The sequence below is a fragment of the Cupressus sempervirens genome, chromosome 2 (assembly GCF_028749045.1).
Source record: "Cupressus sempervirens isolate cs-2001-9-10 chromosome 2, ASM2874904v1, whole genome shotgun sequence".
NCBI lineage: Eukaryota > Viridiplantae > Streptophyta > Pinopsida > Cupressales > Cupressaceae > Cupressus > Cupressus sempervirens.
The window spans coordinates 239,298,471-239,326,355 of record NC_143119.1 but is presented as its reverse complement, the minus strand read 5'-3'; the positions used below and the strand labels follow the sequence as shown (position 1 = coordinate 239,326,355).

General features: G+C 31.6%; 1 protein-coding gene across 6 annotated transcripts in view; it reads left to right on the top strand.

The window, feature by feature from the left end:
* The window catches only part of LOC149571917 (putative LRR receptor-like serine/threonine-protein kinase At1g07650), a 736,132-nt gene that overhangs the window by 103,547 nt on the left and 604,700 nt on the right, over positions 1-27,885 (top strand). For all 6 annotated transcript variants that reach the window (XM_089813322.1, XM_089813321.1, XM_089813320.1 and 3 more), the window contains exons 4-6: positions 5,964-6,035; positions 6,197-6,268; positions 6,459-6,530. In XM_089813322.1, the coding sequence (XP_089669448.1) occupies positions 5,964-6,035; positions 6,197-6,268; positions 6,459-6,530 (216 nt within the window). The remainder of the gene's footprint in view (positions 1-5,963; positions 6,036-6,196; positions 6,269-6,458; positions 6,531-27,885) is intronic.

Below are 27,885 nucleotides of genomic sequence, written 5' to 3'. Positions count from 1 at the left end.
GTTAAAATTCTAACACTAACAAAATTGTGGAAAGTCAAAATGTTAGTGTTGATGAATTTGTAGAAAAGAATGAAGAGGAGTACAAGAAGGAACTTGAAGATTAAAAAACATTTGTATATGCCTATGAAGGAGATCCTAGTACCATACCTAAACCTAAAAAATAAGTTGAACTTATGTATATTGAGAATACTTTTGAGTCTCGGGAGAGGAGTGTCATCGAGCAACAATAGCCTACTGACTGTTAGGCTATTGAACACAAGTTATAGGAAGACACTGCTGACCATTAGATGGAGAAACTTGTGATACAACTAGAGATAAAGCTAGAGTTACTTGAAGAGATTGAACATGTTGAACCAATCAAACTACCTAAAGAAGTAAGAATATATGAACCTATCTTATCAAAATTTGTAAGAAGAAATCATACACCAAACCAAATCATTGGAGATATTGAAAATTTTTGGTATGAAAGACTCAAAGACCAGTTGGAACACCTATAGCTAGTGGAAATAAGATTTCAAAGGATGATGATTCTATAGGGGTAAATCAAACATTGTGTAGGTCAATTATTGGAAAACTATAATATGTTATTCATAGAAATCTTGACATTGCATTAGAATTTTAGAATAGTCGCAAGATTTTTTGCTAATCCTAAAGAAAATCACATTATGGTTGTGGTATCTATCTCATTGTAGTTTGTATCATTTTTAGGTATAGCTATATCCTTTCTTCTTTTCAAGGATTTTCTCAGTTCCTCCCTAGCTTCCTCTACTTTGTGTAGAGATAGTTGCACATCAATCACTTGATTGTCAATAATCTTTCCAAGTTTGAAGACTTCCATATTCAGACCTTTTTCTCCAAGCTATTAGACTTCTTCTTGTGAGAACCTTGTGGCTTTAATACCAATTGTTGAAATATCTTAATGGAAAGAATGCTTCTGAGGGGGGGGGGGGGGGGGGGGTGAATCAAAAGTACTATCTTTTAAACTATTTTCTCAAATCCTTAATAACATAATATTGAAATGTACATGCATGCATATCAACATTAAGAAATTATGAAAAAAACATGTGCATCACCACATAACACTAGAAATTTTGGTAACCCAGAAACCTTCCAAGAATAAGAAGGTAAAACTGGGGTGGGGATGATACCCACAAAAATTATTGTAGAAATAATGTTTAACCACTTCTGATGGTCTGCCCTATTAAAGGCCTACCATGTTAAAGGCTTTACACTATATCAATAGTGACCTAGTTAAAGGATTTACAAACACTTTACAAGAAGTGTTACCCTATTAAAGGATTTAATCACCCATTTAAAGGATCTAAAAAATAGCTGTTAAGCTAACCTATCACCATAGGGTTTCCTTTCTAATACAATTGCTAGAGAGTATTAGGTGTAATAAACCTCATAGCTTACAATCCTTTGATTGATGAATATAGGTACTTGATCTACTTTCTCTGATCTAGATCCTCTTGAGATCTGATATTCTTCACTCTGAAAATAGTTCCCCTTACATACCATCGTCCATTCACATACAATGAGACTTAGTCTTCCTTATAAAGACATTCAAAGAATTAGGGTTAGATGTGGATCTATGATCCATATTGAATCTCTGTTTCCCACTCATTCCTTTCACTTTTATTATTTGTTGCATGCCTTCTCCATTTTTCTTATTGGCTGCATGCAGATTGCATAGGAAATACAAAAGATTTGATCTTATTATTTAATCCTTCAAGATTTGTCATATGTTGGCCATGAAAATAGTTTACATCTACATTTGTAAAGTTACAGACTCATATGTGTATTCTGTGTTACTTGACACTTACTGATCCCAGATGCTCAGCACATGTAACAAATTGGCTTACTCAGCTTCTGTTACATTTCTGTATTTCTTGGCATTATCTGTGACTCGACACTCAAATATCACTCGGCACTTGTATCATGCTCAGCAACTAAATTCATTCAGCACTTGATCTTCACTCGGCACCTGAAGTCTACTCAGCACTTGAAGATCACTCGGCACCTGTAGGATTTCCTGACTCAACTCATGTTGTGGCTCGGCATACATAGTGTGCTCAGCTCCAATGTAGAAAATGGTTAAGTATGATGGCACTCAAATTTCAAAACCATTTTGAGACTAACAAATGAGATACCTAAAAGGTAGAAAAGACTATTGATTATGTTACAAGAAGATTGATAGGTTTGAACTCAAAGTATATACAAATGTTGATGGGGCTAGGAATTTTGACGACCAAAAAAACATTAGTGGAGGCACTTTATGAGGGGCAAGAGGTTGATTTCATGGATAAGAAAGAAGAAAAATTGTATTTCTCAATCCACATCAAAGGTTGAGTATGCTCATGCAACAATTAATTGTTAAAAGATATGAAGAGATTATTGAACTTGTAGTGATTTATTGTGACAATACAAGTGTTATAAATATTTCGAAGAATCATGTGATGCATGCAAAGACAAAGTAAATACATGTGTATTTAAGAGGAAAGTTAAGAGTCATTCCCCTATCTATAATAAACTAAGAAGAGATGTAGCATTGCATCAAATGTTGTTATCACAATATCTTACAAATTGATGCAAGAGGTCAAAATTTAGGATCTCCCTAAAGGTGTGAAATGGTTTAATGTGAAGAGATGAATTAGATATTGATACTTGATATCAAAGGGAGTAATACTATAGTACACATATTGATGATATCTACATGAAGACAAAGATGTATCTCAACGTACCTATTATGGTGACTAAAATGTCTTTGGCATTGTTATCAAAGAGGGAGAGTTTTGGAAGTTACCATGGCTAGTTTATGGAAGAGAGATGATGCAATTAGCATTCTAAGAAAAAAAGAGGGAGAAGTATAGTTGATGAAGAGAATGTTGTTGTAGATATGATCTATGGAGAAAGAGGGAGTCATAAACAAGATGTATGAGAACACGAGAATATGAGAACATGAAGATGCTATCTAAAAGGGAGCATATCAACGATGTTGGATGAGAATAAAAATAAAAATAAGGATATTAATGAAGATTTACCTATTGAACTTAGATGAAACTAAGTAGTGAAAATTTTGTTACGTTTTTTATTGCATGGTAACTTGGAAGATGTTGCCATCAATGCCAAAGAGGGAGCTTTTTGGAACTACAATTGTTGAGAAATTGTTAGAAATAGTTGGAACATTTTTTATGCTATCATTGATCCCAAACCTTATTGGTAAGAAATTTTCTGACAATATAGAGTGCCATATCACATGATTTATGAATAGGATTTGAAAAGAAGAGATCTTAAGATGACCTAGTTAAATGTTGAGTTGAGATAAGTATGTGAGTTAGAATTACAATGGGAACTTGATAAGTTAGTACTTTTCAAGATAATATGTTGTTTATTAATTATACCAATGAAGGGAGGAAGATCATTTGAAAAGTAGAAGAGTTGATTGATGCAAGCTAAGTATGTTGGCTTGATTGAGTAAGTAAGATTGACTAAAGTTCGAGTATCTAAGAAAGAAGATTTAGGAACTTAAGCATTGACAAGTAGAATAGTGTTAGCTAAGTACCACTACTTGATGAGTGATAGAGAATGTTGAGTAAGAGGAATGACCAAGTTGGATAGTATAAACCAAGCAAGAAAAAATAGTGATGACCAAGAAGATGAAGCTAGTTATGGCTAAGTGTCAGAAAAACAACAATTTCTGAAGTAATCAAGATTTGTGGCTGACATAGTTGAATTATCAAAAAGGTCAAAATGTATTGATGATAAGGATTATTGAGCTAGAGTATTTAACACATGTAAATCATTTGTTGAGTGATCAAAGGCTAACATTTAAGGAGATATTTCTAGAAGTATGAAGAAAGAGGAAGAAGAACAAAATATAGATAGATTCATTAAACCTATTGAATATGGTCACAACCCTAAAATCTATGGTTATGTTTAAGAAAAAAAGATCAAACTTATCTATTTAAGTTGGTTTATGAGATGTTTTATGTTATTGTTAGACTAGAATTTGCAGAGACAACTGGAGAAAATAATTTCAAAGTAGAAGTGTGAAGTCTTTGAATTCTTGAGTAGTCACTAAGTAGATCCAAGTCAATTAGAATCATGGAGTCTAGTCAATGAACCAGGAATGAGCTTAATGGAGATCTAAATTTTCAAAGTGAGTTTTATGTCATCAAATCAAACATAGTTGTTACTTTCTAACCATTGGGATACTATAGAAATTTTGTAATCAAGGTTGACCTAACAGATATTTATAAATCATTTAACAAGGTGACATTCTAAGGGAATGTTTAAAGTCCTCTGACAAGGCTACACCTAATAGGGTGATTAAATATATTAATAGAGTCACACCTAATAGTGTGTTTCATAACCTTTCCTAGGGTTAGCTCCTAACAGAGCTCACTTTAGAAGAGTGAAAATGTGGTAGCATGTTGGTTAGTGGCTTTTCCAAAATTAATCTTCCATGTTAAATTATGGTGTCAAACATTTGTGTGGATGTTTGTTGTGTGTTATGCTACTTACTATTTAAAGTTTAAAGTTTATTGTTAACTATGACAAATTTCTTCTAGTCGACACACAATGAACATAAAGCTTAGAATGAAATGAATAAGCTGAATCATGATGAACAATTTTATTTGATAAGTTTGTTTGACCATGCTGAAGGTGTTAAAAGTTGCATTGATACATCTAGACATGAGAATAAGTTATTCACTCCCCTTCTTAGTTATTCAAAATATTCTAAAAACCTAATTTTATAGGGTTAGGAATTAATTTTATTTATTGTTCATTTAATTTTAGGGTTAAATTAGGTCTAGTGTTAGATTTAGGATAAATATAATTTATATTTAGCTTTTAAATTAATATTATATTAATATTAGGGCATAATTTAGTTTAGGATTATAGTCTAATTTGTAATTATGTTACTTTACATTTAGTATAATGCTTTACCTTGGTTTAGGGCTATGTTAACAACTTAATGTGGTCTAATGTAAGGGTTGAATATTATTTACCATTAGGGTTAAGGTTCAATTTGGAATAGGTCACTTAGATTAAATTTTAGGGTTCAAGTTGGCTTAGAAAATTTAGGGTAATTTTTATAATTTTTCTATAATTAAAGAAATGCTTAAAATAGGGTATGTGCAAGGCTTATGCTAAAATTGTGACCAAGATCAGGTTTAGGGTTCAATTTTTGGTGTTAGTTTACTAGAGGTTAATGTTATGTTTGTAGCCTATTAAATGTTAAAATTTTAATTTAAATGAGGACATTGTTTAGTTAAGATTAGGGTTACTATTGAAATTTTAATCACTCCATTAGAATTACATTTCATTTTAGTTTTATTTAGTTTATTATATTTAGGTTTTAATTTAGCTTAGAATCAGGGGTAGGGTTGAATCTAGTGTAATATTTAAAAAGGATTGGGATTTTATTTTAATACAATATACTATTAAACTTCATATTAGGGTTAACATTTGATTTGGTTTTATTTTAGTCTTAGAGTTTCATTCAATTTAGTGTTAGGTTTCAATTATTTTTGTTCCATGTTTAGAGTTTAATTTTTAAGTGTCTCAACAATGTCCTCTATTTGGGTTTTAAGGAAAACGTTACCATTTTGCTTTATAAAAGCATATTAGACTTAATAATATATCATCTAGTAGAAACTTTTGTCTTTTATTAAGTTTCAGTTTAAATTTAAAACTAAATTGAAACATTACTAACTACATTTTAAAGTGCAAGATTAAAGTGCAATAGATCTTAAATTAATTGCCCTCAATTTTATTTACATAATCATAAGCATTCTTTTTTTTTTTTTTTAATAATATAAACATATTTTAGCAATATATTTTTATTTAAGAAATGTTGATAAATAAATAAAATGGAATTTTAAAATCTCTTCCTTCATATATCAATTTTATCAATGATGTAAATACTTATTATTTAGTGTTTATTATTTTTACAGTGATTTGACCGGTAATTATCTCAATGGCTCAATACCACGTGAATTGGGATCATTGCATGATTTACTAAATTTGTAAGTAATCTTGAATTTGTGACATTTTATAGATTTTCCCTATGATTTTACCTTATAATACATATAATTTTACCAAGGACATCTATAACATTTGAACAAATGTACATTCAATGCTCAATTTATTTCTTTTACATTTAAATTGTGTTATATATTTATTGCAGGTCACTCAGCATAAATCGTCTATATAGTCACATTCCAAAAGAAATTGGAAACCTTTTGAATTTGAGAAAGTTGTAAGTTAGTAAAAAAATTTAAAATGTGTAAAAATAGTTAAAAATTAAAATATTAGATTATTCAATGTTTCAAAATTTTCTTTTATATTTAAATTACTTAGAAGGCACTTTTATTAGTAATAATTTATTATTTTTTCTTATTAATGAATTAAGCATTTATTATCCATATCATTCCCTTTGTGTCATATAGGGACTTATTTTCAAACAATCTATATGGACGACTTCCAAAATCTCTAGTAAATTTGACCAACCTAGAAAAAATGTGAGTTCTCAAGAAACCTTTCTCTTTTCACATATTAGTTTATTTCAAAAAAAAAATTATAAGATTTCCATTTTAAGGATAAGATATGATAACAAGGTCTTTTAGATCTATTAAATAAAATTTGATATATTGTTTAGAATTTATTTTTGTATTGAAATAAAGTATATTACAAGTAATGTTAGCTATTTATCGACCACAACTAAATTTTAAAAAAATTGACATTAGGTTTAAACATTCAAGAAGGTTGAAAAAATATTCTTACAATAACCAAACTACTTCAAGGACAAAAAGTACACTCATTAAATAAATATTTGAACAACTCTATTGTTACACATAGTCATTTGGTTTAAATTATAATAACTTCTCTTTGATTTTTTGAAGCTGAACCATAACCTTGATATACTTCTTGCTTAAGACTTTGAGATACAAAAGGGAAAAAGATACCTAAAGAAATATGTTACAGTAAAATGTTAAAGTGTTTATTGACTGATGATAATTTTAGAAAACACTATAGCACATCTAGTTATATATATATGCTTTCAAATTTCTTCCCTAATGGAGTTAGAAACAACATCATCTTTCATTCCAAAACACAAGTATCTTATTTTCGCTTAAGCTCGTGATAAATAACAGTTGGAGAATTCTTTAATAGTTTATTTCATTTTTAGATTTTTATTACATGAAATTATCTATGATTTTAAAGTTCAAAAATATATTTTTAATTATTATTCGGAATAAGTATATTAAATTATAAATATACATATACATATATAATACACACACACACACACACACACACACACACACACACATATGCACATAAATATATATCTATATGTGCATATATGTGTGTGTGTATACATACATACATACATACATATAAATGTACATATGCATATGTATATGTATATATACATATATGTACATGTGCATATGTATATGTGTACATATATATATATATATATATATACATATATGTGTATATATATACACATACATATATATGTACATATACATATACATGTATATGTATATGTGTATATATGTATGTATGTATGTATTTATGTATATTGTTTGAAATTTGGCTAGGGAAGATAGTATGATGTTGTCATTTATGAAAAAATATACTCAATATGAAGTGAGAAGGTCATAAAGATAAAGTCTTTGTTGAAGAAGACATACTGAGTTGTCTATGTGTGGTTTCTCGTTGACTCCAACTTTTGTATTTAATTTAGTGATTGATATCTATTGTGAGCCAACTTGTTGCTTATCCTAGCATTTAATATGAGAGTTTATTTTGGTTGTATTCACAATAGGCTGACTTATGGCCATGCATTTATTTAAAGAGGTCTCTGGTAGAGATTTAGATAGTTTTTAAGAAGGTAGAAGAAAAGTAGGAGAATTAAGTTGAGCTACAAAGTTTGATCATTGAAGTTTGAAATCAAACTGTAATTTTTTCTATAACCTATAAGGCCTTATAGATGGGCATGTATTGGTTTATTTGATGAATATATGAAAGCTTATGTTCATCTATCTCTTGAGTTTTCTATTATTTGGTATTTTTTCTATCGTGTTTACTCTCTTAGGTAGCTTAGATAGTTGGGTGTTCCTTTGGTCCTAGTTCTCTCATCCCTCCTTGTGTCAGGTGGTATTATTCTTATGGAGATTCGATTGTGTAGAACCCTAAGTGAATTTGGTTTTTAGGGTTGCAAATTTGTGGATTTGACCTATAGTCTATAGAGGGTTACGGTCTTGTAGGAACCTTTTTTATAGTTGGTTTGAGGTAGAGGAAGTGTTGACAATACCATGCTAGAAACATTGGGACAAATTATAGCCAAATTAGATGTCATAGAGACAACTTAGAGAAAAAGAGTGCATCTTGATGATGCTAGTGATAATAAAGAAGCAATACCAAACCCTAATCCATAACTTGAAGAAGATCCAGATAAGGCAGGGTTGTTGAGGGTGTTGTACAGGGAAAATTCAAAACCTATTGTTGAAGTTGTTCCTTATTGTGGAAAATTGGATATCAATGATGTGTTGGATTGGATCTCTAAAATGGAGAAGTTATTTGAGTGTGAAAATACAACTGATAATAGGATGATGAAGATTGTAGTTACAAGGTTGAAAGGACATGCCTCACTATGGTGGGAGCATTTGCAAATTGATAGACAAAGGAGAGGAAATGAGAAGATTAGGACTTGGGTGAAGATGGTGAACAAGGTAATGAACAAATTCCTTCCTACTAATTACCAAGTTAGTTTGTTTAGAAAGATGCACAATTTGAGACAAATATATGACTATGAAGGAGCATATTGAGGAATTCTATAGATTGAACATCATATTTGGACATGTGGATGATGATGTTGAGAAAATTGCAAGGTACATAAATGGATCGAGATCTATAATTCAAGATGAGATAAGTTTTATGAAATTGGAAAGTATGGAGGAAGCATATCAATATGCCTTAAAAGTAAAAGTCAAGGAGATCTTAAAAAAGAAGCTTGAACAAAGACAAACAGGTAGAGGTGGTAGAATCCATAGAAGCAGAGGTAGATCTTATGGAGAAGGTGGCAGATGTGATAGTTATGTGCAAGATAAGGAAAATATGAATGGAAGAGTGATGATAAAGGAAAGACTAAGTATAAAGGTGGTGATTCCTATTGAGAAGTTACTTGTTCTTACCAAGGAAGAGGTAATTATTATTGTAGAGGTGGTTTTCATGGTAATTGTTTCAAATGTGGTAAAGAAGGGCATAGATATTTTGAGTGTAGATCTTCTAAAAGTGGGCAAGGTAACATAAATGTTGTGGTGCAAGGGGACATTGAGGGTTCATCGAGTGGGCCTAAGAATTTAGAAAATTTGATGGTGAGAAGAACCTTATGTAATAAGGGAAATGATGAGGAACCTATACCTAGAAGAATTCTTTTCAAGATCATATGTAAGATGGCTGGAAAATGTTGCAAGGTGATTATTGATAGTGGAAGTTCTAAAAATTTGGTATCAATAGAATTGGTTACAAAGTCATAGATGTAGAGGTTGGAGCATCCTAAACCTTATAATGTTTTATGTGTCAAAGATGATCATAAGATATTGGTAAGTGAACAATGCATTGTGAAGTTCAAGACTGGACATTATTTTGATGAAGTTTTGTGTGATATTATACCTATGGATTGTTGTCATATTGTGTTGGGTAGACCATGGAAATATGATAGATATGTTATACATGATGGAAGATTGAATCAATATACTCGTTGGGTGAATGAGAAGAAGAAAATATTGCTTCCTTTAATTGAAGGTCCAAATGAGGTTAAGTTTACTACTATGAGAATTTGCATGGTTAATGGAAAGAAATTTGAAAAGGAAATGAAGAAGACTCAAATATGTTTTTCTATAATCCCTAGCAGATTGAGTTGTTCTTGTAGCATTTGAGTAGTAGAAAATAGTGCTAATTGAGTGCCAGTTAGTGGTAACTGAGTGACAATAGAAACTGGTAGTATTGACTAAGTGCCAATAGAAATTACAGAATTGTCAAATGAGTATAAAGAGATTTTTGCAAAGGATATACTTGATGTTTTACCACCAATAAGTATTATAATTCATTGTATAGATCTAATTCTTAGAGCTACATTTCTAAGTAAAGAACCATATAGATTGACACCTACTAAAAATGAAGAAATTAATAGACAAGTGCATGACTTGTTGGAGAAAGGTTTGATCAGAGAAATTTTGAGTTGATTTTCTATACCTACCATATTAGCACCTAAGAAGAATGGAGAATGTGCATTCATTCTAGAGCTATTAACAAGATCACGATAAAAAATATAGTTTTCCTATGTCGAGGATGGATGAAATAATGGATTATTTGAGTGGAGTAAAGTATTTTACCAAAATTGATTTTAACAATTACTATAATCATATTAGAATAAGAGAAGGTGATGAATGGAAAACTACTTTTAAGACAAAAGATGGTTTGTATGAATGGTTGGTAATGCCTTTTAGTTTGACTAATGCACCTATTACTTTCATAAGGTTGATGAATTAAGTTCTAAAAATATTTTTGGATAAGTCCGTGATTGTTTATTTGGGTGATATTTTGATATTTAGTAAGACTAAGGAAGAACAACTTGAGAATGTTAGACAAGTATTGTAGAGATTGAAAGAGGAAAATTTTATGATTAATTTGAAGTAGTATTGTTTTTTGCAAGAGGAGATTATGTATTTGGGATTTGTGATTTGAGCTAATGGTTTGAAGATGAATCTTGAGAAGATTAAAGAAATTTTGCAGTGGTCTATACCTAAGAATGTGGGTGAGGTAAGTTCATTTCATGGTTTGACTTTCTTTTACAAGATGTTTATAAGGAATCTTAGTTTTGCTTGTAATGCTATGACTAAGTCAATGAGAGGAGACAAAAAGGAATTCAAGTGGACACATGGATCTAATATCAATTTTGAGACTTTGAAACATAAGGTTATTGAGTTACCTATATTGGCTTTGACTGATTTCAATAAGGTATTTCTAATTGAATGTGATACATGTGGTAGTGCAATAGGAGCTATATTTAGTCAAGAAGGTAAACTTTTTTCTTTCTCTAGTGAGAAATTGAATGATGCTAAAATGAATTATTTTATGTAAGATCAAGAGTTTTATGCTATTTTTCAAGCATTGAAGAAGTGGATACATTATTTGATTCCTAAGGAATTTGTGTTCTATATTGATCATAAAGCTTTACAATAATTGGGAAGTAAACATAAGTTGAATCAAATACATATGAAGTGAGTTGAGTATTTGTAGAGTTTTATATTTGTGATTAAGCATAAGAGTGGAGTCACTAACTGAGTTGGTGATGCATTGAGTAGAAGATGTTCTTTGTTGAGCAAGATGAAAGTTGAAGTTCTCAATTTTGATGAGATGAAGCCATTGTATGATATTGCTAGTAAAGAGAAGAGAAGTGATGCAGAAGAAGAGTTTTCTAATTTTATGGAGTCTTTGCATAAGGAAGTGAATCTAAAGTTAGAACAAAGAAATTAGAAATATATGGAAAATTTTGATAAGTCTAGATGATATCATGTTTTTTGAGTCGGTGATGAGGAAATGGTTCATTTGAAGAAAGCAAGATTTCCTATTGGAACATACACTAAGTTGAAGATGAATAAGTTTGGACCTTGTGAGATCTTGAAGAAGTTTGATAGTGGAAGTGCTTATTAAGTTGAGTTACCTAATAACATGGACATATCTCCCATATTTAATGTTATTGATTTGTACAAATATCATGAGTCAAATGATAAAGTTTCTATATTAGATGATTATCCTAAGAAGAAGATTCAAGAAGTTGAATAGGTATTGAATTAGAGAGTTAGTAAGAGAACAAGAGGAAAAGATTATTATGAGTATTTGGTAAAATGAAGGAACAAACCAATGGAAGATGCTACATGGATTTCCCAATCTGAGTTGGATTCAACTCAAGTTGTAACATCTCAAGGATTTAGGTGAATCATTTCTTTCAACCCTGGTTGTCTACTGTAGGAACATCCTAGGTTCCACTATTATTCTACATGTTTTCCTTCCTTCTTGTTCTGTCAAGATGTAATGCCTTGCATTGTTGAGTTTCTTAGTAGTTTTTGAGTTCTCTATGTTGGTTGAGTTATCATTTTTTTTGTTGAGTTATCCTTTGGTTTTTGAGTTATCCTTTGGCTACTAAGTTCCTTTGGTTGCTGAGAGTTGTTGAGTTCCTTTGGTTGTTGAATGTTGTTGAGTTTTCTAAGTTGCAACATTTATTGTATTCTCATTTATTGAGTTGTCTTTGTGGAGTTTCCTAATGAAGTCAAACTTTTCATTTAATTTAGTGATAGGTATCTACTACGAGCTGAATTGTGGCCTATCCTAGCATTTAATATGAGAGTTTATTTTGATTTTATTCATAATAGGCCGACTTGTGTCTATGCATGTTTTTAAAGGGGTCTTTAGTAGAGATTTAGATAGTTTTTTTAGAAGGTAGAAGAAAAATAGGAGAAGCAAGCTGAGCTACAAAGTTTGATGATTAAAGTTTGAAATCAAATTGTAATGTTAGTTGTAACCTAGAAGGCCTTATAGTTGGGCATGTATCTAGTTATTTGATGAATATATGAAAGAATTTGTTCCTCTATCTCCCTAGTTTATTATTATTATTTTTTCAATGTGTTTACTCTCATAGGTGGCTTGGATAACTGGGTGTGTCTTTGGCCTTGGTTCTCTCATCCCTCTCTACATCAAAGATCAAACAAGATATTGAAGATATGAATAGTTGTAAAGAGCTTATTGTATGCATTCCTTTTGGATACAAAATATCATTATATATTACACATTTGGGAAGTTGGGTCATCTTGCATAGATTTCATAATTGTAATAAAAAATCCTAAGAGAGTTGTGGCTTCTAACAAGGCCTATTTGTCTAACAAGGTATGAGATACTACAAATGTAATAGACTCTTAACATGGTTAGTGTATTTCAAAAGATACTTTTGATTAGTGGATTATTTTTTCTGTCCATACCTACTAGGGGCTTCTCTTGGCTAGGGTTTTCCTAGTTAACAATTAATGGTGTTATGTGTTGCATTACTTCATGGTTGTTTTCACTGTTCAACTTAATCAATTTAATTACTTATGCAAGTTATAAGATTGCTAATAATATCCATACTTGGACAAATTTTTTTGAAATACTAATTCATCACCCCTTTCTCAATATTTTTTATTTCTAACAATTTGTATTAGATCATAGTTACTGAGAAGATGCCTAAAATTTTGAGTAAGATCTCTATGGATATTGATTAGTTAGAGAAGATGCTAGAAGGAGAACTTGCACAACTTGATGTAATCATAGAAGAAAGAGATATTTTGAATGAAAATTATTAAAATATAAAGGACTACATTGAGAAGAAAAAAGTCAAGATATAATATATCAAATCCAAGAAAGAATCTAAAGATTAGATAGAGGATAGTGATGAAGTTTGATGATTGAAGAAAGAGAATGAGATCCTGAAGCATGTGATAGAGATTAGAAAGCTAAAGTTGAGCTTGAAGGATGATGGAAAGAAGATTGAATCAAATTTGATATTTGAGAACATAGATATGAGATCTAAGCTTTAAAAAGTGGCATCTAAGCTTTAGTCTACAAAGTTGCAAAATGCATAACTTGAGAGGTATAAGACAATTTTGAAAGGAGATCTTACATAATCAAAGAAATATCTTGAGAAGCTTTACTCCAGAACTGAGAAGGTTGATGAGAATATCTATATTCAAAGACCTTCTTATGATAAGATTAGTCTTGGATACTTTGGAGAAGAATCATATATGAGATCTGATGTTACTAAAGAGCCACATCTTGTAATTCAACAAGTTGAGAATTTGAAAGAAAATATAAAAAAGACCAAGTCTAACCACTATCAAGATGTACCTAAGCAACCTAAGAAAACTAAAGATGTATGGAACCAATCTAGAGAAAGATGTCACATATGCAACAAATTTGGTCGAATGAAGAAGGGTTGTAGAGATATGTATTTTAACCCTATTTTTTGTTATTGTTATAATTGTCATGGTTTTGGTCAAAAAGCTATTGAATGTAGGGATCCTTGATATAATAATAATGGTAGAATGTTTAGAGGTACTAACCCTAAAAATATTAGACCTATCAAAATATTTATGATAAGAGATACAATATTATGTTACAAATGCAACAATTTTGGACATATTACTAGAGATTACAAATCATTAGCTAGCTAGTCAGAACCTAGATATAGAAAAAATGTTATGATTTGTTAGATCTATAAGAAAATTGGTCATACAACAAGATTTTTTAGGATGAAAAATATTATAATTCCAAATAAAATGAGGAATAATGGGAAACCCAAACTTTAGAAGGAATGTGAACAATGTAAGAAGGAATGGGAATATCAATAACAATGAGAAAGAAAATGTTAAAGAACATATAGAAAATATTAATGAGACATTTGTTAAGGAAAAAGCCTTCAAAATTTTTACAAGATTGTATAGAAATGAAGTCTAATCAAGCACCTAAAAACAAGCTCAAGTCTGTGATAGTTGGGAACTAATCATCATCAAACTAAGCAATCATTTCATTAGATAACTATAAGGGAGTTAGCATCTTAAAATTATTTAAACCCATATGGAAGGAGTTGAGATTTTTATAGTTAATGTGAGGTATACATGGATGTAGTGAAGGTATGGCTAAGTATGCATAAGTTTTTGAGTTCATATTTGAGTGTGTGAAGAGAAAGAAGTCCTCAAGTAAATGGAAACAACTTTTTGATGCCTACATACTTTCACAATTAATGAAAAAGTTAATTAAAAGAGATTTAAAGGATGAAATTAATTTTTATGTACCACTTGTTCAAGAAAGAAGTTAATTTGAAAGAAAAAGATGAATTTAAGAGAATTTGAAGTGAATTGAATCAAATTTGAAAGTGTTTTTAGCAGGCCTTGGTTCCACAATTGAAAAGGTATTTATGATCTTGCCTGGTTAAATTGTGAAGAAGTGTTGAGCAATTTGTTAGTTAATATGGAAGGAACTATGATTCATTATGTTGAAGAAATCCATAGATCCAAGATGAAGTTAAACCCTATTCCACCTTTGGAAGTTGACCCTACAAACATATTTTTGCAAACCCCAGATGGCATGTTGTATTTGGAAGACACTGATAGTTACACTAAATGAAAATTTGATTTAGTAGGACAAAGAAATATTTCAAAAAAAATTGATAAATTTTATAAGAAAGGTATAATATTCAAGGAAGGCTATGAATATTTAGGTCAGAATGGCTTAGTAAAATACATATTTTTATTATGATTTTGACAAGGAAGAATGGACTAAAATTATCCTAAATAGAATACATGGTTGGAAATTTTGGATGGGAGATAATATAGTTGAAATATCAACAAGACTGATGCATGCAGTTACATTCCTAATAAATGAAGGTTCAATTTTATTGAATGAGAAAAATGTGAAGAAAATTGTAGTTAAGAACTATAAATCAATCTACAATGGCATAGACATAGTTCATAGAAAGATTAGTCAAGATGATGTAAGATTTTTTAGTAAAATCATGGAAACCAAGGGTTTTTTCTAGTTCTAAAGATGATGACATGGTTGCTAGATTCGTTCACACAACTTACATGATGTGCATTGAAAGATTAAAAGTTAGTTTGTGTAAAATTTTAAGGATTCAGTTGATAGAGAACATGGTAAGAATCAAGAAAGTTAGTAATGGACAACTTAGGTTTCAGTCTTTGATTACCTATATATTTTTCCACTTGTTAAGAAGATTTCCTTTCATACCACTTTCTAGGTTGAATAACTATGGTAAGTACAGCATGGAAAACATTTTTGATTTATATAAAGGTATCCAATAGAAAAAATTGAGAGCAGTGTAGAGATAATCATTAAGATATTTCAGATTGAAATGAAATAGAGATTTAGATTTCCACCCTCTATAGTGAGAAAGTATAAGCAAGAGATATGTTTCATGGTTGACATATATTTTGTCCTATATTGAGGCAATTAAACCTAGAATGTTATATATTTACCCTCTTAGATATGAGCCTAGTGAAGAGTAAATTAAGGGATATGTGAAAACCATTATAAAGTCAGAGAAATACATTGATTTTGATAGATTTGGGACTTTTGATGAGAGCATGTAGCTAGTTTATCAAGATAAGCTTGAGAAGTTTGTTAAGATAGAAGTTGAGATCATAATGAAGAAGATCATGGAGAAATCTTAGATGAATTTATAAGAGTTTACAATAGAAAAAAATATAATATTTGGAATGAATTAGATTAGAAAAGAGGACATCATGTGTGTGCCATCATTGGTAGTAGCATTCCCTACACCATCATACTCACCTTCATTAGCCGAAGGAGTTATAGTTGTTGAACCATCAAAAAAAGCATCTTCTACACCATATGCACCATTTTTATTAGTGCAACCATAGTTTATTCTACTAGTTCATCCTAGTAGAGAAGAAGAAGAAGAAGAACATGTAACTATAATAGAAGCTTAGTCATTTGAGGGCACAAGGAGATTAGTGAGGTTAAAGAGGTTAAATAAGAACTAATAGAATCATCAAGACCTAAAAAAGTAAAGAAAATGTTTACTAGATTAGGACATAAATAAAAGGTTATGGTCACCTATGAAGGGAATAAATAATGAGAGGTAAACTTGTTATTGCTGAGGCTACAAGACAAGAAGAGAAGGGAAATGAAAAAAAAGGAGACTGCAAGAAGAGGAAGAAAGAAATGTAATCCAAAGATTGAGAAGCTAAATTACATGATTATTAATGATGAGAATTTTGTATAGTTTGACAAGGTTTATCACTTGTATGAGAAAATTAAAAAAATTAAGTTGGAGGATACAATTATTAGACACATGATCTTTTCTAATAAGAAAGTTATAGAATTCAAGATAGGATACCCAAGGACTTGTTTGAAAGGCTAGTAAATAGGAAGATACAAGTAGCATAAAAAGATAATGTGATAAGTGAAATGTTAATAAAAAATATTTATGATGTAGAAATTGATGATCACCTTGATAGGATAATGAAAATTATTGATCCATTGTTATGGAATGAGACAAGAAACATCCTTATAATAGGAGTCAACTATGAAGAAGTCAATAAGGAAACTAAAGAATCTATTATAAAGGTTATGATAGAATCAAAAAATTCTTTTATTGAAAAGAAGAAAAATTTAGAAGACAAAATAATGTCTTCTACTAAATATAGTAATGAAGAAGCAAGGACAATGGTATGAGAAGAAATTCCTATTCTAGAAGCAGCAACAAAAGAGAAGAAAGATGTAGAAATAAAGAATCTTCAATGGTACCTATCACTTCTACAGTTACATCAAAGAAAGATGTAGGAATGAAATATTCATAGGTAGACAATCAAACACACCCAAAATTACCCTTTCCATAGACCCAATGAATGTTGATAACATAAGTATAACTATTGATATGACAGAAGACCCCTTCAAAGAAAATGACCCTATTATTAACAAATTGGTAGGGCGTACTAGTTTTGATGAGAAAATAGAAAAGAAAGATGATGAAGTGGAAGAAAATAAGGAAGAAGGAAATAAGGAGGATAAAAGAGAAAGCCAGATAATTGTAGAGAAATAAAAGAAGAGTGTTGAATAAGAAGATCGTTAGAATTTATAGTCGAAGCTAGTCATTCCTGTTAGAGAGACAAGTAGAGAAACAACAAGTTTCTAAAAGCTACCACTTGAGACTTTAATTGAAAACATAATGATCTCTACAACACAGACCCCTATAGAGGATCTAGAGATGGAAATATTTAGTAAAGTTTCAACATTGGCTACTAGTAAGATGGTAGAGAAAAGAAAAGGGATAAAGGAGACATTGGAAATTCTTGAGAAGATAACTAGGATAATAGAAATTTTAATGAGTGTCAAGATTAGTGAGGAAAATCCAAAAAATAAGGCCATTGGAGTTTTGGAAGAGTTTGATAGCCACTTCAAGATTATGGCTAAGGTTGAGCTACTATCAATGCACAAGCAGAGCATGATGTGAATTTATTTAGGAAGGTATGCTAGAATATGAAGGGTGATCTAGTTAATCTAGATGTTTATATTAAAGAGTCATAGAAATGTGAACATGAAGGAAAGGAAATTTATGAGAAATGTATGCTAGAACATGAATACATGAATACCTTCATTGAACAAATTAAGAAAAAAGAAGATGAGATGAAGAAAGTTATAAGTTAGCTTAAGACGATAGACATTCAAGTAATCCACTTGGAACTAAAAAAAGATTAATATTACATCAATCAAATGGATATAGATAGTCCTCTAATGAATCATACCAATGCAAGTTAATGGGTGTTCAATCCATAACCTACATGACTCACAATCTAGGCACTAAAGTATGCAAAACACTATTCACTTAGTATATTTATTAATTACATATGATGAGAGACAAATATAACTTAGCAAATATATGACTTAAGCACTAGGTCTACTAGAGATAGTAATAACCAATTGCCTACAAGGTAGCTCAAATAAAAAAAAAATTGAGGGGAACTCCATAAATAACTATTTTTTATTTAGAAAATAGGTTTTACAGGGATCCTGAAACCCAAAGTTTTACAGAAATAAACAACTTAAAAGCATAAAAGTTAGAAAAAACAAAAATAGCCTCAAAAGGCCAGAAACAAAAAGGCTCGAAACTAGGGAAGCAAAGGCCAGGAATAGAGCCTGGCGAATAGACTAGTGCCCCTTCTTCTCCATTGCCTACATAATTTTTGCAGCGTCGATTTCCTTCTGGATGGCTTCCTCCTCCTGGGTTGCAGGGGGGAGATGCTTCTAGTCCCCCTGACTTTCTTGGATTCCAGTCTCTTTCTGAGGATCCTCCCAGCCGGTTCCGTTCTCTGTACTCTGCTCCATGTTCCCCACAAGACTGGCATTGGTCAGAGAGTCCCCTAGATTGACAATGTTTTCATTCAAGATATGGAGGGTATCCACAATCTATTTAGTCACAACCTGGTGAACAAAATCCAGCCTTTGGACCTTCTGCTCGAGCTGGGTGATTTTGTCCTCCTGATTGTCACTGGGGTCCTTGCTTCTATCTTTTTCCTAGCTGCCCACTTGGTCTTTACTACCTCTGGCCTCATGATCCTTGACTTCCCCCCTATTGTTGGTCTAGTTGGACTTGTCCTTCAGAGTCTCAATTTCCTAAAAAAGCCACTTAATGGATCAAAAATTTTCAATCAGGATGTTCTTTGCATTGTTGAGGAAGTTGAAACCTGTTTCACGGGCATTGTCAGAGAGAACAAGAAGGGTTAGGTCAAGGAGCTCATCATAGTGGGTGCTCCATAAATAACTGTTAGAAACATACAATTGGAACAATTATTTTTTCATCATTGATGTAAAATTTATTGATAAGACATATTGCTATCTAATCTAAATGTCATATCTATTTGATTGGTGAAGAGAATTTGATAATTTTCTCATAACAATAACAACTAGAAGAAAGGTTGAGTTATGAAAATATAGTTACAATGACTATCTGATTAGATAGACTTTGATAAAGAAAAGTTATTATTTATGTCAAGAAAGCTAATCAAATTCAAGCAATAGAGAAAAAGGATAAGGAAGGACAAGTGATGCCAGTGTCAATCGAGCTACAATTAGTGTCGAGAAAATCTAGGACATTGACCAAGAAATTTTTTCCAATATATTTACTAGAGATAGTAATAACCAATTGCCTACAAGGTAGCTCAAATAAACAAAAAATTGAGGGAAACTCCATAAATAACTGTTAGAAACATACAATTGGAACAATTATTTTTTCATCATTGATGTAAAATTTATTGATAAGACATATTGCTATCTAATCTAAATGTCACATCTATTTTATTGGTGAAGAGAATTTGATAATTTTCTCATAACAATAACACCTAGAAGAAAGGTTGAGTTATGAAAATAGAGTTACAATGACTATCTGATTAGATAGACTTTGATAAAGAAAAGTGATTATTTATGTCAAGAAAGCTAATCCAATCCAAGCAATAGAGAAAAAGGATAAGGAAGGATGAGTGATGCCAATGTCAATCAAGCTACAGTTAGTGTCGAGAAAATCTAGGACATTGACCAAAAAAATAATTGATGTTGAGCCATAAGCTTTTTAGTGACCGAGTGTTAAGCAATGACCAAATAACTCAGTGATGACCACATTTTAGAATTTAGAGATTTCCAAGTTACAATATGAGAATGAATTCAATGAAATCATGATTCCTAACTAACTCAATTGATTTCTTGGGAGATGCAAACCATGTTGAAGATAAGATTGATGATTTGGATAATTAAATTCAAGGAAAGGATTAGGTAAATACCTAATAGGTGATTCTAGAGAAGTTTTTAGAAGATGATCAAGAAGATGGATAGATATAGTGAATCAAATTGAACTTGATTGTAAACCCTAAGATATACAGTGGTGATGGAAAATAGTAAAGAAATAATTGCTTATTTAGAGGTACAAATCATAACAAAAAGAGGTGGTGATAGTGTGATCATGTGGTGAGGTGAAATTATATGCAAAAGGCACATATAGACAAATATGGATCACAAGTGAATGAGTGTTGAGTGAATGTGAAGCTAAAGGAAATGCTTTCATAAATGATGTTGATATTGATGAGTAAATTTGAGTAGAAGGCTTAACAGTTGTTGAGAAGAGTCAACTAATTTATTTAAGGGTTTCCAAGAAAATCAAGATTATACATGGGAATGAAAGGCTTATTAGTAGAGTCAACATAAGTGATGTAGCGACATGTGAGGTTCCTAAAGATTCTGGCATTTTGGTGGAGTTTGTGTGGAATTATTTTGGTATTTGTTAATTATTCTTGATTTATTTAATAAGTATTGTAAGCCTTTTAAGGAATTTGGTATTTAATTTCCATTGGAGGCTGACTTGTGGCTTGAGATTTTATTTAATGTGAGGGTTTATTTAATATAAATTACTAGGATGACTTATGGCTTGGTTTGTTATAAATAGAGGGCCTTGTCTTATCATTATCCATCATCTACCTTGGAGATGAGGATGTGGAGGAGGAGAAAAGTTTTAAGAGCTAGTAGTTGTGGCTTGGGAAATAAGTAGATTGGTTGGTGGGCTTGTGAGCACAAGTTTAGATCTTCCTTGGAGTTTTTCCAGAGTGTGGATCTAGACTAGCTATGGTTTGGATGTTGTGAAATCTTGCACAATCACTATTGTACTTGATTATGTATTTGGTGATTACCCAGAAGTCCTTACATCTAGGCATGTTGGATGTGAGACAAATTGAAGACCATATATGGAGGTGATGAAAATGTCTTGAGAGCCAAATTAGAAATCTTGAGATATAAATTTGATGACATGATAATGATGGAAGGTTAGAATATAATTCAATACTACACAAGAGTTAAAGAGGTTGCTAATGCTATTTGTGGCGCAAATGGAGAAATCAAAGATGAAATAGTGATAAGTAAGGTATTAAGGACTCTACGTGGGTGAACCCACAATAGTGGGTTACATTTTTTTTGGAGGAAGAAATTCCTCCAAAATCATGCAAGCATGAAATTTTCTTTTCTTAGTTTTGATAAAAACTTTTTTTAAATTTTTAATAGAAACATATTATTTTCTATCAAAACTAATCAAATTCAAAGTTTCCATTGAAACTTTATGTTCTATGTAGTTCTAATCAAAACTACATAGAAAGTTTCGATCGAAACTTTCTATGTAGTTTCAATAATAACTATAAAGCTTGACCCAAGTTTGTTAACCCCATTGTTGGGCTCCTTAGTTTCAATCGAAACTATGCAAATTAGTTTTGATCAAAATTGGTTTATATAGATTTGATTGAAACTAAGAAAAAAAAGGAATGTTGAAAAAGGTTTGCACGACCCCACATGTCATTTTTGGCTATGGAAATTTTTTTTTATCATAAGCACAAGGAAGAGGAGAGACATCTGAATTCACCAACATTCAAAAAGGGTGCGATTTTTCCCTTTTTTTACCTATTTTATACATTTTTAGTTTCATTTTATAAATCCTTTTTGTATGTATGCATATATATCATGTATGTATGTATACTCATATCGATCTTGCATATATGCATATATATCATGTATATATGTATATATGCATACATATATACATGTATTTGTACATACATATTGTGGATATGTACACATACATTTAATTTTTTAATCTACACATATGAACTTGTAATATAATTAAAAATTTAGTTCATATACACATGTGTGTGTATGTGTATTTGTGTGTTTAAATCTTCACCTTAACTCTAATAATTTAATTTCAATGACCTAACCCTTTAACATTAGTTCTAACAGGTTCTGGTCACATATATGAACCCTAATATTGTTGGAAATATTCAAGATATGATAGGTTACTGAGAGGGGAGGGGTGAATCAGTAACTTCAAAACTTTAAAACAATTCAGTAATTTAATCATATATACTATTCACCATTCATTCATCTAATCTACTACATATATGAGAGATCAAACATCCATAACACATGTACACAGTGATTTGGTAACTCAAAAACCTTCCAAGTAGAAAGTAAAATTGGGGTGGGGATGATACCCACGAAACTTCATTACTGTAGTATGAAGTTAGCCTGTTAAGGCTTACATTGACCACTTCTAGTGATCTGCCCTATTAGGAGCACAAAGGACTGCTAGGTCCACCTTGTTAGAGGATTTAAAAATATACAATGAATTATGCACTCTGTTAGGAGATTCATACAAAGAATGTTAAGTCTACCCTGTTAAAGGATTTACAAAATTGATTCACCTATTAGGATGAAATAGTGGATCTACTTACAACTTGATTGCTAATTAGATCCTTGAAGTATAGATCACCTCTTGTGACTGATGAATCTTTACTGCTCCTTGTAGACCTTGTTGAATACTCTGCTTTGCTACTAATTTTCTTTCATTCTTCTCAAAGCATTACATGTCTATCTTGATACTCTCATGCATACATTGTAAATGATATAATACATTACATATATACCATTCCAATAATTACAATTGGAAGGCCGGCCAAAAAATAAGTGAACAAAATATTACTGAGTTGGCCAAACAGTAGAAAACTTGGGTTCTTCAAGCTGACTTGGTAACCTTCTGATACTTGGCATCCATTGCATTACTCGACATCATCATGCACTTGGTAGAAGTGAAGGCTTGGTCCATACTAATCACACAACATAGCTTGGAACTCAGTAACCATTGGAGACTTGGTAGATATAGTGTCACTCAGTAAAAAATGAATCCTTCATTTACCTTGCTTTCACTCAGTAAACACTACACTTTCATCACTTGGTAAACCTTACACTTTCATCACTTGGTAAACATTATACTTTCATCACATGGTAAACATTACACTTTCATTACTCGATAAGAATTACAACTTCCAATGCTCAATTTACATTGGATTCCCATGACACAATCTGACTGCTGAATAGATACTAAGATGCTCAGTGTAAACTGTGAAGCTCGGTGAGTGTAGGAAACTAAGTACTAAGCTTGATAGCTAGACTAATATAGATAAGTGTTGTCACTAATGGCAATAATAACTTAATGCTAACAATCTCCCCCTTTGGCATTAGTGACAAAACACTTATAAGCCAGAACATATGTACATAACTTGACTCAATGAATTTTGGTTTTTCAAAATTGATCTTTGTAGAAATGATACATATACATTTCTATATATCTTCTTGGTGACTTATAATGTATATATAAAGATACTTATGAACACATTCTAACTCCCTCTTTCACTTATAGTGATAACTCTCCTCACTTATTATGCTGAATCTCTCCCCCTTTTTGACAATAATGCCAAAGGACTACAGATATAGTTTATATGACTACACCAAAGTGAGATAGAAAATCTTGATGTACCTTAAGGATGGTGGAAAATGTATTATCCCAAGTTTGCTACAAAATTTGATAGGTGGAGAGAGCAATTTGAACTTCTGCTGATAATTGGATCATGTGATCAACCACTAAGAAGTTCTGATCTTGGACCAATGTTTTGCAATGACTAATATGTTTGTGCATTGTGTCCATGATAGGAAGGATCATGTTCTAGATGTCTATGAGTGTAGACCAAATCCTTGCTTCCTCTCTCAATAGTTCTGCCTAAACATCTGCCAGATATCTGATCTTGGTGTGACGGGAGATTGTGGAGGAGGATTTCACCTTTAACTTGGATGCACTTGATTGCATATCAATGTCAATCTTATTTAGCTTATCTTTTATTTCTTTAGTAAATCCAAAAACATCACAAAGTTTGGCAAAAAGCAATGCTGCATTATTAAAAGAATTTTCAAAATTTCTCAAAAATGTTGACAATTCAACTTACTTGATTGCTATCTTTTGAGAAATATGCTCTAGCATCTTATTATCAAATTTCCTTTCAGCTTTTTCAATTTGTTTCTCTTGTTTGAAAGAATCTTCATTAAATTTATGTACTACCTCTTCTAACCAAATCAAAATGTGTTGAGTGGAATCTACTTCAACACCCTGTAATTATATCCTTGGAATTCTCAATTATTCTATATTCCTTATCCCTTTCTGATCTTAACTATTTCTGCATAGCTTTCATCTCTATGAGTTGACTAGTTAACCTCATCTCTTCAATGGTAGCATTGTCATAGTCAATCTTTGGAATCACTATTTCTATGTCTAAGTCAATGTCTTCTCCAATTTCCTTTCTAGTGATCAAAATTTTTAATGGATGCTTTTTTTATACTTTTTTGATGACTGGTTTGACCTTAGGAATAGACACAATAGTGGAGATAGAAGGGCTAGCAGTGAAAAATGGGAGAGGACTCAAGGAATGAATACCAACAGAAGTACTAACCAGATCAAAAACTAAAACACTTCCCAAAAATGATGACACATTCAGTAGAGTACCCATAGCAGTATTTGAACTGATTGGAGTTGATACAGATAATGCTGATGATAAAAAAATTGTAGAACTTATTAGAATTGATGAAAACAAAATTGTGGAACTTACTAGTACACTCACTGATGATGAAGGAGCTAAGGAGGCTGACTCGATAGCTGAAGAGGTGATAGAAAGCTTGGTAGATAAAGTACTTAGCACATCTATTTTAGATACCTGGAGCTAGGAGGTGGCTGGTGAAGATTGAGCTATGGTAGTGATTGTTGTGCTCAAAATTTCACTTACAGAAGCTATCTCCATAGTAGATTTAATTGTCTTTGGTGGAGAGTGAGGAAGGTATGCAATAACTTTTTCTACAATTTTTACTAGATCTTCTTCATCTTTTTCTTCCTCAAGTGCATCTTCCTCCTTGTATTCTTCCTCTCTTTTTTCCATTATTTCATGTAGCTCTCCTAGAGTAACTGTGATGGATGGAGTGCTATCAAAATCATCATTGTCACTGCTATCATCATCCTTGATTTCAATAGGATCATCATTGGGCTTTTGCAAATGATAGATGTTCTTCCACATGTTTGTTGCATCTCTTACAACATGTTCAATGTCCTTAATTAAAATCAAACACGTGTGAAATCTAATCATCATTTTACCTTCATTGTTCTTCATTGCTACCTTTATTTTCACTTCAGTAAGACTCAGTAGAAGATTCTTCAGGGATTGCTCATATATGTCCCTGGCCATTTGGGTGGCTGACTCCCATCTTGGTTGCAATCTCTCCAATAGCTCTTTGGAGATTTGAGGGGCAAGCTGGTATGTGGAGTATTTCCATTTTCCCATCTTATTGAGTACCAGTTCCTCAATCTGCATTTTCTCTGAATCAGTCCTTGTTTCAAATTTCAATGCCTTGAAATTTGTGATGCCAGCTCCCTCTTCCAATTATTTTAGCCTTTCCTCAAATGTGAGTGGAGGCCTGACAAGTATAGTTTCCTGCTTGTCTTGTCTAGTTGTTCTAGAGAATACTACAGTAGGCTACTTCTCAGGTTTGGTGATAATCACCTTCCCTTTCTTCTTTGGTGGTTCCTCTTCTTTTTTATATTCAAGTTCTTCACCTTCTTCTTCTTCTTCTTTTTCTTCTTCATCTTCACCATTTCCTTTAGTAAGAATAAGAGGGCCGGTTGTAGTTTTCAACTTTTCTATCTTTCTCTTGCCTTTGCTTATAGCCTGGGGTAGCTTGATTTCAAGCTCAATTCTAGTCTTGGCTTCATCATAAGTGCCAAAGGAAGGAAGCTTAGGATCTATAGGCTCATTTACCAGTGCTTCAATAATGTCCCTAGCTTCATGAATATTCACCTCATAAGGAAGAGGTTTCACCCATGCGACTCGGGGCCTAATTGCCTAAATGTATACTTTATCACAATCAACCATGAAGCATACATCATCTTTGTAATCTTCAACTAGTTTTGGTGGAATTTATAACCTATTATTCATCCTTTCCTTGACATATTCAAAATAATTATCCATAACCTTCTCAAAGTTTTCACCCATGTCAGCAATAAACTCATTAATCTGATATAAAATTAGAATATCATTTCTCCGTACAACTTAGCCCTTTGATGGAAAGAATTTTTGAATATAGAAAAATAAAAAAATTAACAGGGAACCAAATTTGCAGGGATTATTCTTTGAAGTCCTTATGCTGTCCATATTCTTGTTCAACTATTTCAACAACAATTTTGACAGGTCAAATTCAAGATTTTTCTTCACAATTTTGAATGCCAAATCAATAGCCTCATAGGGCACACTGTTCAAATGACTAGAGAATAGAATATATTAAGATAGTGATGACATTATGTATTGATGATCTAATTAAGGTTACAAAATAGCTGGCTACACTTAGAAAGTTTAGAAGAATAGGTTAAAAAAAGTTTGTCTGCCAAGTTTGACCAAGTGGATAGTAGGTGCTGAGAAAAGTTAGTGCAAGCTAAGGTAAAAGTTACTTGGAGCTGAGTAAAACCAAAATCTAATGGATGCTAAGCAAGACAATTGATTTCAATCACTAGTAAACTTTTGTTGATGCTGAGTGATTTTATAGTTGATGCCAAGTAACACAGTATGTGTCAAGCATCAAAAGATTGATAATGTTGAGCTACTATATTATGACAAAGATTGACAAATTGATGAATCTAAGCTAATAAGTTTGTTTTCTTAGAACTTTGAACCAAGAAGAAGATAAGGTTGATGAGCTAGTGGCATGAAATTTGATGTAAACCATTTTTAGGAAGATTCAAATGGATTCTAGGAGAAGTATCTAGAAAAGATAAGATATAGGATAGATACATTGCATCCTACCTAATCCATCCAAAACCCTAATTTGGATGATGGATAATGAGCAAGAAAAAAATTCTAATTTCCCATTTATAGGAATGTCTAGTCATGAACTAAAAGGTTGGATTTATTGGTGTCATGTGCAAGAACCTAAGTAGGAGAAGGAATTAAGGGTTTTGCTTCATCAAGTGACCCAAGAGAAGAGTCTACAATGGAATATTAAGCTAGAAGGCTTAAGGAGATGAATTCTTGAAGGGTGAACAAGTCTTTAGAGTTGCAACGTATGAAAGCCAAGAATAATTGGGGACTAAACAAAGATATGTAATCTAAAGTAGAAGTTGTAAGTTGTATCAGATCAAAGCTCTACTGTTACACTATAAAAATTGTATCATTCTAGGGTAAATATTTTGGATTAAGGTTGACCTAATAGTCATTGGAAAATAATTTAATAAGGTGGAATTCCAAATGAATGGCCTAAAGTCCTCTAGCAAGGATCACTTTTAATAGTGTGATTGAAACCCCTTAATTGGGTCACATTTAACAGTCTGTATTGTAA